Below are 13,493 nucleotides of genomic sequence, written 5' to 3' on the forward strand. Positions count from 1 at the left end.
GCTTTTTGGTTTGTGCCTTTTCAATTACACATTGTGCGTGGTGTCATTAAGTGGGAAGCTGCACGCTGGTCTTTCATCTGTGTTCGCCAGTTCAATGAGGAAACCTGCCTGGCAAATTCATCAAAATTACCGTGGAGTGTCAGAACTCCATCGAATAAAACAACGAGTGGATGTTTACCGTATAACGAGTATAACGAGTGTGGAGTACTCTCTGCATCACTTCACAATCAATTACCTTGCAATTAAACCATCATGATTACATTGTATGCATGCAGATCAACAAGCTACATTTAATGCTCTACCAAAATACTTTCCTTCTTATCTAACAAAATTAAGAGCACACATCTTTTGAAAAGACAGGTGAGAGAGGTTGATTGCATTTGAGGTAAAACCATGTGACACGACAACTACTAAATAATGAGTAAGAACGCCTACTAGCAATCTTGGCAGCTAATGAAGGTTTTTACATCAACCTCGGCTTGTTTAAACAAACAGCATACTATATCAACAAGGAATGATTCATAGTCCTTTCAGAAAAGGAACAATTAGATTCACGCTCAACCTTGGGAAACCGTCCCACTTCTTTTGATTACAGCGAGTTCAAGAAAAAGCAATCCTACAGGAGAGAATGAGCTGTAGCCAAAAAGGCAAAAGAAAACTAGCATGGCATCGAGAGATTTGTTGAGAGCGTAGTGTTCGTGTAGAGGTGAAGTCTTTAATTAACACAGAGATATGGATGTTGCGTGGACAGGCCATTCATCCCTATGGGCTCCGGGGACCCAAGGCAGACAGGGCTTCCAGAAGTCTCTGCTTTATCACTTCCTTTCTGAGCCAAGGGTGCTGAGATCAATAATAAGCATCAGGTCAATGTGACAGGAGAAAGAATGAGGTGTAAATGGGCATTTAGTTCAGTGGAATAAATTGCTGAGAGAGTGAAGATGGGAATGAGGAAGTGGCCCACACATCGCACTCCTTTAAGGATAGTGGGGCAACAAACATACGTCTTTCCAAGAATAAGATGTCCAATCAATTTCTTTTCAACTAATTTTTTTAAGGGAAATAAGCCTATGAAGGGCTTTAAGCTATTTCTGCATATTAAACGTTGATATGAGGAAGGACACACTTCAGATTCAATGTGCAAAGTTATGCACATTAATTTTCCCCTGCTGCATTGATTTTTTTGGGGGAAAAAAGATGAATTAATTTATTTTAGACGCAGATGCTGCTGTGGAATGATGTGGTTTATTTATAAATAGATAAGTGCATTATAGCTTTGTTTATCTTGGAAGAATTAGCAGGTCAGGTTTAAGCGACAGCAGGTCGTTTTATTTATTTTTCCTTAATGGTGTTACAGTCTGTATTTATTTCTCGGGTTACAGGTGTCAGACTAATGACTAATAGAGGTTTTTCTTTTTTTGTGGCAGATTAAATTAAAGAGAAAAATAACTGCTGTGTCAGGCTGGGATTTATTCCAACTTTTTGCCCCTGTTTTTATTATCTGGGCACAGTTCCCATTTCGGTTTTCTGGGTGTGACATACCATTGAACTTAATGTCACACAAAATTAGAAACGAGTGTGCCGTAGGAAAGGGAGATATGGAGAGTGCCAATTAAGCCAGTGGCTGAAAAAAAACCTGTCAAAATTACATTTCACTCCAACAGAAATAAGAAATTATATTTTGCTAAAAATATTTTTAGACAATTAATTATGACAAGCAGGCAACACACTCCCCCACCTCACCCATATTCTCATAACTGCTATCAATAAATGAATAAATAAATATGATTTCAATTCAACAGAATTCATCGATCATGCTAGTTTGTTCATAAATAGCCTTTATTTTTTGCAGATTTAAACAAAAACAAAAATACATAGTGTTTTACAGTCAAATGTCTGAATGCATTACAAAAATGAAAACTTGGAGGGAAAATATGCTGAATTTTTATGCAGTGAAAAATGGGACATTTAAGGCAAGGAGACACTGCTTCCACATTTCCCCTGTCTGTCCTAAAATACAGTGGACTGGTGTGCGTGACAGAGGCTGGGATTTATTCCAACTTTTTGCCCCTGTTTTTATTATCTGGGCACAGTTCCCATTTCGGTTTTCTGGGTGTGACATACCATTGAACTTAATGTCACACAAAATTAGAAACGAGTGTGCCGTAGGAAAGGGAGATATGGAGAGTGCCAATTAAGCCAGTGGCTGAAAAAAAACCTGTCAAAATTACATTTCACTCCAACAGAAATAAGAAATTATATTTTGCTAAAAATATTTTTAGACAATTAATTATGACAAGCAGGCAACACACTCCCCCACCTCACCCATATTCTCATAACTGCTATCAATAAATGAATAAATAAATATGATTTCAATTCAACAGAATTCATCGATCATGCTAGTTTGTTCATAAATAGCCTTTATTTTTTGCAGATTTAAACAAAAACAAAAATACATAGTGTTTTACAGTCATGAGAATCTAATGAGAAAGTAAAATGTCTGAATGCATTACAAAAATGAAAACTTGGAGGGAAAATATGCTGAATTTTTATGCAGTGAAAAATGGGACATTTAAGGGAAGGAGACACTGCTTCCACATTTCCCCTGTCTGTCCTAAAATACAGTGGACTGGTGTGCGTGACAGAGAGCAGAAGGGAAAGCACTGGGCAATGTATGTTCTGAAAAGCGGCATCTGTTGGGGTGTAAAGGGGTTTTTCTTGGGCCCATTGTGCTGGTGAGTTTTAGTGCATTAATGAAGGGCGGGGGGGATATTTACAAGAATAATATATGGACGGGGAAGGTGAAATGCCAGTTGATTTGTTTCTCTGGGGCTGCTCTTGTGCCTCGGTGCATTGGTGCTAAGTTACTCGGAAGTAAAGGTTTTGGGGAGGGGTGACTGCAACAGCTGAGATGGTGTGGCTGGGGGCAAGAAGGGGGCAGTGGACACATGAAGAACAGGATATAAGAAAAAGAGGTGAAGGCCCAAAGAATTAGTCAAATACCAACAAAAGAAGTAAGAAAAGGCAGCAGTGTCTGGGTATTGTGAAAGATATACCGAGTGAAGGATACTTCTGCTGTGTCTGCCAAAAGCTTGTGGGCACAGATTTCACTTTTGGAGAATGAATGTAACACGGCTAGGGTGAAATCTGATCTGGCATTGCCTTTATCTGATGAAACGTAGAGCTTCCTGTGTTTAACAGACTATATTTGAACAAGACTGTAACTGGACCTCTTATAATACCCCTTGATTTAAAAATCGGTTACTACGACATTTATGAGAAAATTGCACGAAACCGGTCATGAACATGTGCAAGACATTTTTAACCCTCAAATGAAATGTTTCAATGGAAAGAATAAGAAATTTAATTTGTCTTAAAGAAAATGAGGCCTATTTTATAAGTTTGTATTTTTTAATTATTTTTAATGACTTAATTATAATTTTTAATATTTAAGCCCATTTGTAAGTGTCATCACTGTAATGGAAAAAAAAATCTAACCCATTTCTGTAATTCAAAAAAGACATATTTTTCTATTTATTTATTCATTTATTTTATTATTATTATTATTATTATTATGGTTTGGAGGTTTTTTTGGAGGAAATGTGCTTATTTGACATGGAAATAATGGGAAAATGCCCTCAACAAAAATGGAAGAAATTACAAAACAATATTTATATATATAGCAGCTGTAATACTCAAGAGGATATATAGTACAATAAAGTAAAAACTAAATTAAGCAAAACAAAAAGAGGACAAAAATTATGAAACAAAATAGTGAAAATAAAACAAAAATGAAATCACTGTAATGGAAAAAAAAATCTAACCCATTTCTGTAATTCAAAAAAGACATATTTTTCTATTTATTTATTCATTTATTTTATTATTATTATTATTATTATTATGGTTTGGAGGTTTTTTTGGAGGAAATGTGCTTATTTGACATGGAAATAATGGGAAAATGCCCTCAACAAAAATGGAAGAAATTACAAAACAATATTTATATATATAGCAGCTGTAATACTCAAGAGGATATATAGTACAATAAAGTAAAAACTAAATTAAGCAAAACAAAAAGAGGAAAAAAATTATGAAACAAAATAGTGAAAATAAAACAAAAATGAAAACAAAACAAAATGTTACAACAAAAAAGGAAAAACAGAACAAAATGATGAAACAAAATAAATTCAAAACAAAACAACAAATCAAAACAAAAAGGGGGAAAAAAGAAACCAAAATAAAATAAAATAAAATAAAATTCCAGAATAAATATAATAAAATAATAAAACAGTGGTCTTTATTTTATGTTGAGGTCAAATGTGACCTGGAGAGAATTTTTTGTAGAATCACCCTGTATACTTTATTTTGACTGAAGGAGCGGATTATATAAGCATGATGGCCTCAGGTTAACCATAGTCAAACACACAAAAGTAATAACTCACCCCAGTTTCAGGATGTGAGGTCCATGCGAGTTCAGTGGTGGCCCATTTGGTGTCCATCAGTGTTTCTGCAAAACAAAAAAATAAAGATCCGCTCAGTTTGAGGAACAAGAACTGCCTAAACAACAGGCAACAAAAAATAAGAGAATTAAATGGAAAACCATTTCACACTGTGCAGGACAAGCTAAGCAACATACAACTGTCACTGTCCATATTGTTAATAGGTATTAATGCATTGCGGTAAATTCATGGGTGCAGGAATGGAAAAACGCTATCATGCTTATCAACAGTAAAACGACAGCAGAAAGGCGAAACAGCTTTGTGGGTGATCCAGAAGGCATTGTCAAAGATTTATGACAGCCCTCCTCTAATTAGATTTAATTAGCCGTGTATTTTCTGGGTGGGAAAGAAAAGCTAAGTGTTTTTGAAAGACAACCCGCTCCCCTTCCCACACGTACACACACACAACACATCCACACACTCGCACCCTTAAGCTAGCAGCTGTAAAACTGAAGAGGATATATAACAGAGCAAAGGAGTTCTTGAATAGCACCATAAAACTCACAAAAGGAAGATCTTCACAATTTCCTCAATACCCAATATGCTCTGCCTGTCTGTTTTTTTTCTTCTGTTTTTATCCCACCAGCCATATGTGCAGCTATCTGTTTTTATTATAATGAAAGCACACTCACTCAGCCTAGACTACCAACATATTGAGTCAACCATTTTACCTTCCGCCACCTGCTTCGGCTGTTTATACATCGCGGCTGCAGTTACAATTGAACGTTGAGACTGTGTTTACTGAATTAGATGAATTGGTGGATTGAAAATAAATATCAGAGGATGTTTCCTCAGGAATGGAAAAACGCTATCATGCTTATCAACAGTAAAACGACAGCAGAAAGGCGAAACAGCTTTGTGGGTGATCCAGAAGGCATTGTCAAAGATTTATGACAGCCCTCCTCTAATTAGATTTAATTAGCCGTGTATTTTCTGGGTGGGAAAGAAAAGCTAAGTGTTTTTGAAAGACAACCCGCTCCCCTTCCCACACGTACACACACACACAACACATCCACACACTCGCACCCTTAAGCTAGCAGCTGTAAAACTCAAGAGGATATATAACAGAGCAAAGGAGTTCTTGAATAGCACCATAAAACTCACAAAAGGAAGATCTTCACAATTTCCTCAATACCCAATATGCTCTGCCTGTCTGTTTTTTTTCTTCTGTTTTTATCCCACCAGCCATATGTGCAGCTATCTGTTTTTATTATAATGAAAGCACACTCACTCAGCCTAGACTACCAACATATTGAGTCAACCATTTTACCTTCCGCCACCTGCTTCGGCTGTTTATACATCGCGGCTGCAGTTACAATTGAACGTTGAGACTGTGTTTACTGAATTAGATGAATTGGTGGATTGAAAATAAATATCAGAGGATGTTTCCTCTAAAGTGAGTGAAAAAAACACTGTTGCACCTGGTATTACACATTCATCCAGGGTGTAAAAAGTTGAAATGGTTCTGACCACATGTGTTATTATTATTATTATTATTTATTTTTATTATTATATTTCATTGTTTTTTTTTTGCTAATTAACTAATTTAATTAAAGTTTTAGTAATTGTATTGTGTCTCTTTGCCATTTTTATTAGTTTTTTGTTGTTTTTAAATATGTATATATTGTTTTTAATAAATGTTTCTTTCCGTTTAAGTTTGAGGTTTTTAGTACATCAAGTTAATTAAATAAAAATGAGAAATGTTGCCTTAGAAACGATCTGAAATAAAATAATTAATAAAATAAACAAATAAAAATAACAGATTTCATATTTTATTTCCATCGACATTTATTTTATTTCAAGTAAAAAAAATATTTTTAGTAATTTATTTTTATTTTAGTTTTAGTTAACTATATTAAACCTGCTGCACAATCATTTATTTATTTATTTGTTTGTTTAAATATAATCTAAAATAAAATTTTATTTATTGTAAAATGTGTACTTGAGTATTTTTTTTCAGTTATAAAATATATAACCATGACTCAGCAACAACAACAACAACAACAATAATAATAATAATAATAATGTCCATTATTTTCATTATAATTATGACTGTTGCTATAAAAAAATTAACAATAAATATTACTTTTATAATAAATAAAAATAGCATTTAAAAATTAACAATAATAATTTTTTCATAAAACCTTCCAAAATTACAACATTTTGTAAATGGCTTGTCTGAGTCTGATTTTCAAACATTAAACCACCAAGCCTTTATTTTGGCAGGAAAATAAAATGAACCCTTAAATTAAACTGCCGTCGTTGTGACCACAATATCGCGATTTTGATTCGATTAATTGCGCAGACCAATTTACATTATTAGCACATTGCCAATGAATCCTGATGCTTCCCGGATGACAGCGAAGGACCGCCTACTCACCTGTCAATCAAAATCACACATAGTACTGAGATCATATCACTCAAGACAGATGATAATACCAAGGTTACATGATTTGAATCTTCTCTACTCATCTATGTTTCTCGTGTGATGTACCACAGAAAATAAAATCTCCATCACAGGAAACATCAAGCTGAAGTTGAGAAGTTTCTAACATGTAGGTGTTTGTACGATAAGCAGAAACCGAGTCTGAGGCAGCTGTTTTTACTTCAGACAGAAGTGGCCATTGATTTCCTGTCGGGATGTCATGCGGTGCGTCCGGACCGTCATATTGTGTCACTGACTGATGAGTCCGCCGGTATTCAAACCCGTTTAAATGAAACCCACAAGTCAGCTGCCAGATGAGAAAAGGCTAGCGCAAATAAAACGCAAGACAAACCCAGAGAAAAGCAGTGTAGTGCAAGCGAGCCGTGAACGTTCGGGAGCGAGCTTCTGTTTTGTTTGCGTTTTGTAAGCTGTGCTGAAAAACAGCAAAGCCGAGCATTGTGTCAGCTTAGATGAGGAGGCAAGTCCCGGCTCAATGAGAGAGCGAACGCACCCCATCCCGCCACAGTCAGGGGGGCGAGAGGCCATGCCCTCAATGCGACGATTCATTCACACTCCAGCAGCAGCACCGAGCCTCCATTACGCCTCGCTACTGTTAAAATGGCTCCACACAGGGAAAGTTTTGTTTGGCCGGCCGGGAGACGACAGTTTATTTCTTGTTTCTCTCAGTTCTGAGGACCTAAGAATATGGGCCTTTCTGGCAGAACGGCGAACCTGATTGATGAGTGCGGAGACAAAAACTCGCCCTTGCAAAACCTGAATGTTTCAGTATGAAGCTTGGGCAAACTTTAGGCTATAAACTCAATGGCATAAAGCACACGCCATAAACTTTAGTCAGTGAGGCAGAACATTTATGAAACTTGAGAAAACCGGCCTGACACATAAATTAACTGCCGCAAAATGAAACGCAGGTTTACTTATTCGCCTCATGTTGACTTAACGGTCATAAAAAAATTATTGAACCGTTTTTTTTTTTATTTACTATCAAAAAACTGAAATATAAGAAAATAGTAACAATTTATACTATATAACCTACTACTACTACTAGGTTATATAGGTTCTAAAAAAAAACAGCTTTATAAGTACTATATTTTTAATAATATAAATATATCTATTTATTCAGTAATATTGTGTAAAATGATAAATATGACTCACTTTATAATAACTTATACATTTAAATCTCATGAAACTTTAATAAGAAAAAAACATGAATCAGTGTTTATTTTTCTATTTTCAGATTTCACTTTTATTTTAGTGAAAGTTTTAATTTTGATGTGTGTATACAGTATGTATGTCTATATATATATATATATATATATATATATATATATATATATATATTTTTTTTTATTTTTAGTAAAAAAAATTCATTTTTTATTGTTATATTCAGTCATTTTTATTTCAGTATTTTTTTTCACATATTATAACATAAATGCACATATTTGAATGGCTTATGAATAAGGTTATGAACATTCTCAGTCTCAAAAATCCCAGGAAATATAAGTAGTTGATGTTACTACAGCCATATCAAAACATGTGAAAATTATAAGTCATTGTTATTGGTCCAAACACTCAACTTTTTTGTTTGTTTGTTTTAAACAATAAAATACTATTATATAAGGACAAAGTAAGAATATATAAACTACTTAAAAAAAATAAGTATATGATACGATATTATTTAGTTCATTTAAAATTGTTTTTGAGCCTTTATGAAATCTTATTAAGAACTTAAAATTGTCAACATTTAAATATAAAACTTACTAAAGCACATGTCAAAACACCATCACTGAAAGAGCATGAATGTGTAGCCGGATGTTCAGAAGTAAATTTGGAAATCTGTGTAAATTATAAAATGATAAGTCAGTGTTTTTTGGGTTTAGTGATTAGTGACGTGACGTGACATGTGGCCAAGTATGGTGACCTTGGAATTAGTGCTCTGCATTTATCCCATCCAAAGTGCACACACACAGCAATGAACACACACACGGAGCAGTGGGCAGCCATTTATGCTGCGGGGAGCAGTTGGGGGTTCGGTGCCTTGCTCAAGGGCACCTCAGTCATGGTATTGAAGGTGGGAGAGAGCGCTGTACATTCACTCCCCCCACCTACAATCCCTGCAGGTACGAGACTCTAACCCGCAACCTTTGGGTTACGAGTCCGACTCTCTAACCATTAGGCCACGACTGCCCCTTGTATGTTTAGTTTAAACACTAAACATACAAGTTGCATGACTTGCACACATTCAAAGGCAAATTCTCATTCTCAGAGGTGCATGTTAAAACACACACACAGACACACACATATATTGATGTAAGAAAGGTCAGCTCTTCCATTCTAATCCTCAAATGACAAAGCAGTGCTAATAACAGAGGAAGACAGAGACACACTTGAATCAACACACACTCACACACATTCTGTGGGTTTATGAGCGCCTTAAAATATTTCTTTGTTCCAGTAAGCAATGGTTTTGAAGAGGGGTATGTGAACCAAACCACCTCTATTGATACAAAGAATGTTCGGGGGATTTAGAAACTGAGTCAGTGGCGTGTGGGCAGACAGGTGAGAGATTACTGCAGGATTTCTGCTTTCAGCTTTACTCGCTCCTTTTTTTTCCCTATCGTTTGGAGGTTAGAAGATTTGGAAAGTAAGAAAAACTGGACCAGGAGAGTGCATATTGAGGTCTAAAAAGAACTGAATTTGCATATAATTTTGCATTTCATGAAAATTAAAGGCCAAGTGTGTACTTTCTGCACCATTACCGCCACCAAATGGAGCTACAAAAATAACAATAAAAAAAAAAAATGTTGTTAAACTGGTTTTCTCCTCTGGCCCATTGGTCAGTCGAACAAAAAGCCCCGCCCCCAAACTCATGCTATTGGTTGAGCCAATGTTTTTGTGATAAGCTGGTCGAGATATTGGAAAAATATAAATAAATAAGTGATTTATATATATATATATATATATATATATATATATATATATATATATATATATATATATAATGAAACACTACTAAAAATAATGTGACAGTTTACAATAAAATATATTTCATTACAATTGAATTATATATATATTTAATTGAATTGTAATGAAATCTATTTTTATTGTAAACGGTCACATTATTGTATTAGTGTTTCATTTATTTAGAGAAATAAATAAAACGTTTGTGAATTTGCAGTAAAATGTGTACTTGAGAAATGTTATTTTAATCTATATACATATATATAACAAGCATTTTATTCATTGCATTCTCATGTGTATAAACATATTCTCAATAATTTTCAGGAATAATTAATGAACTCTCTGGGATTCTCAGATCTGTGCATTCCATCTTGCATCTAAAGGTTTGCCAGTTTTGTCTCTCGCTGTGCCGTTGTGAAAACGTAACGAACGGCAGGCCCAGCGACCAAAAAAATAATGTCACTCTCTGTCTCCAAACACTTGAGCTCTGTTTTGCCACCCAACACTGAGATGTGTCAACAGCGTGGGGAAAACACTGCATTAAACTTATTAAAGCTATTAGACTGATTGCTTTGTGTGTGCTTTTGTTGCTGCTTTTATTAGCTCTTGGGGGGTTAGGTGAAGCAGCAGAAAGTGGGGGAGAGAGTATGGGAGAGAGGGGGAAAGTCATTGAAAGAGGATGGAGGGGAAAAGGGGGGATCCTATTTAAATTGAAATGTGGTGAGCGGCCCGGGCTTTTGTGCCACGCTGGAGTGAGGTGATTAGAGGAGAAGGCTGCTTTTGGCAAGCTGGCGTGCAACCTCTAATTGGTCGACGCTTCTTGATGTAGGTGGCTGGATCTCCAACACCCAGAATCCTCCATGGGAAACCCATGAAAGGAACCTCCTCATCCCCATCCGTCCACTTGCCGTCAGTCACGGCACAATGCTTGTCACTCTCCCAGCCATTTACCTACTAACAAGGCGCACTGTCAATGCTGCAGATGTAGCGTTCATTTCATGATGGATTTACCTTCATTTTTAACTAATAAAATTGCCCGAAAAGTCTTTGCTGAATTCGTAATTGCACAGTGGAAACTCTTAATTTTAGGAAATCGCAGCTTTCTGCCACTTGACTATTGTTATGTCATGTAAAACATTTAAAAATTTGTGCTCCATTTATATCTTTTACTACTCAAAGTTACTTGTATTCAAGCTATCAATTTATTCAAAGATTCGGGATAATTTACTTGTGAAAAAGTGTGCTTAATTGTATTGAAAGTGCACTTGTAGTGCACTTCAATTCTTAAAAATATTTTTTTCTTGTACACTTGTAGATAGCAAATATTAATTAAATAAAAGAGAATACTTAAGTACACTTAAAAGTACATTTTTAGTCATTGTTTTAATAATATGTTGCAATAGTACACTTATTTCGATGTTGAATAGCATAATATTTTAAGTTTGTGTTATTCAATATTACATTTAAAGTTAAAATAGTTAAAAGTACTCAATTTAAATGCTCTACATGATTATACATGTGTAATTACAAATATATTTAAATACATGACAAATACTAGTTCCAATAGGAATTACATTAAAGTATACTTACGTTTACCAAAATTGCTTGCCAGTATATTAAATAGTAATGTCTAACCACTTTTCAAAGACAATAGAAATACATTTGAAGTCCTACTTAAGTGGGTCAGAAAACAATCTAAAATTCAGCTAATTAAATTTTAGCTATAATAAATTTGAAATAAACATGCAATTAAGTGTCCAAAAAAAAATATTTTTCCAAAAATGCTTATCAGTATAGTAATATACTGAAATATATTGTACTGTAGTAACATAGTAATATGGTCAAGTAGTATATCTAAACCATATTTCAAAGACAATAGAAGTACATTTAAAGTCCTACATAAGTGGGTCAGAAAACACTCTAAAATTCAGCTAAATTAATTTAAACTATAATACATTTGAAATAAACATGCAATTAAGTGTCCAAAAAAAATATTTTTCCAAAAATGCTTATCAGTATAGTAATATACTGAAATATATTGTACTGTAGTAATATAGTAATATGGTCAAATAGTAAATCTGAACCATATTTCAAAGACAATAGAAGTACATTTAAAGTCCTACATAAGTGGGTCAGAAAACACTCTAAAATTCAGCTAAATTAATTTAAACTATAATACATTTGAAATAAACATGCAATTAAGTGTCCAAAAAAAATATTTTTCCAAAAATGCTTATCAGTATAGTAATATACTGAAATATATTGTACTGTAGTAATATAGTAATATGGTCAAATAGTAAATCTGAACCATATTTCAAAGACAATAGAAGTACATTTAAAGTCCTACATAAGTGGGTCAGAAAACACTCTAAAATTCAGCTAAATGAATTTAAACTATAATAAATTTGCAATAAACATGCAATTAAGTGTCCAAAAAAAATGGTTTACCAAAAATGCTTCCCAGTATATTCAATAGTAAATGTTAGCCACATTTTAAAGACAATAGAAGTACATTTAAAGTCCTACTTAAGTGGGTCAGAAAACACTCTATAATGTAATACATTTAAGCTATAATTAATTAGCAGTAAACATGCAATTAAGTGTCCAAAAAAATTGGTTTACCAAAAATGCTTCCCAGTATATACAATAGTAAATGTTAGCCACATTTTAAAGACAATAGAAGTACATTTAAAGTCCTACTTAAGTGGGTCAAAAACCACTCTAAAATAAAAAAAAAAAAAAAAAAATTCAGCTAATTGCATTTTAAATAAATTTACACTATAATAATTTTGCAATAAACATGCAATTAAGTGTCCAAACAATCACATTCCATTTGCACTTAAGTGTATTCTTTTAAAGCATATTATTTCCCATAATAAGTACTATTTTTAAAAATATGCTAATGTGTACTTTTTCACAGAGGACTAATCTGACCGATTTCACTTTTTTTTGGAATTGCATGAGGTCGTCTCGCAAACCTCAAAGACTCTTTCAACCGTCTTGACACCGGTTACGATGACAGCATTTGACAGGAAGGTGACAAAGAGCATAAGTGCGCCTGCTACATTTTTGTTTGTTGTGTTAATTAGTTCTTCAACTGACATTAGAAGACGTCGGGATTGGCGTCATGAAATAAAATCAAATGAAATAAAAAAAAAAAAAAAAAAAAAATTCAGCTAATTGCATTTTAAATAAATTTACACTATAATAATTTTGCAATAAACATGCAATTAAGTGTCCAAACAATCACATTCCATTTGCACTTAAGTGTATTCTTTTAAAGCATATTATTTCCCATAATAAGTACTATTTTTAAAAATATGCTAATGTGTACTTTTTCACAGAGGACTAATCTGACCGATTTCACTTTTTTTTGGAATTGCATGAGGTCGTCTCGCAAACCTCAAAGACTCTTTCAACCGTCTTGACACCGGTTACGATGACAGCATTTGACAGGAAGGTGACAAAGAGCATAAGTGTGCCTGCTACATTTTTGTTTGTTGTGTTAATTAGTTCTTCAACTGACATTAGAAGACGTCGGGATTGGCGCGAGGTCTTAGGGGGTCTGATTTTGAAGTTGACATCATCAAGGGAAT

General features: G+C 34.1%; 1 protein-coding gene across 1 annotated transcript in view; it reads right to left on the bottom strand.

Annotated features, from left to right (window-relative positions):
• Positions 1 to 13,493, bottom strand: part of LOC107569680 (ephrin type-B receptor 3-like) — a 43,305-nt gene that overhangs the window by 8,660 nt on the left and 21,152 nt on the right. The window contains exon 2 of the mRNA XM_016255816.1: positions 4,437 to 4,501. Coding sequence (XP_016111302.1) covers positions 4,437 to 4,501 — 65 coding nt within the window. The remainder of the gene's footprint in view (positions 1 to 4,436; positions 4,502 to 13,493) is intronic.

Source organism: Sinocyclocheilus grahami, unplaced genomic scaffold (assembly GCF_001515645.1).
Source record: "Sinocyclocheilus grahami isolate Dianchi unplaced genomic scaffold, SAMN03320097.WGS_v1.1 scaffold1370.1, whole genome shotgun sequence".
Taxonomy (NCBI): Eukaryota; Metazoa; Chordata; class Actinopteri; order Cypriniformes; family Cyprinidae; genus Sinocyclocheilus; species Sinocyclocheilus grahami.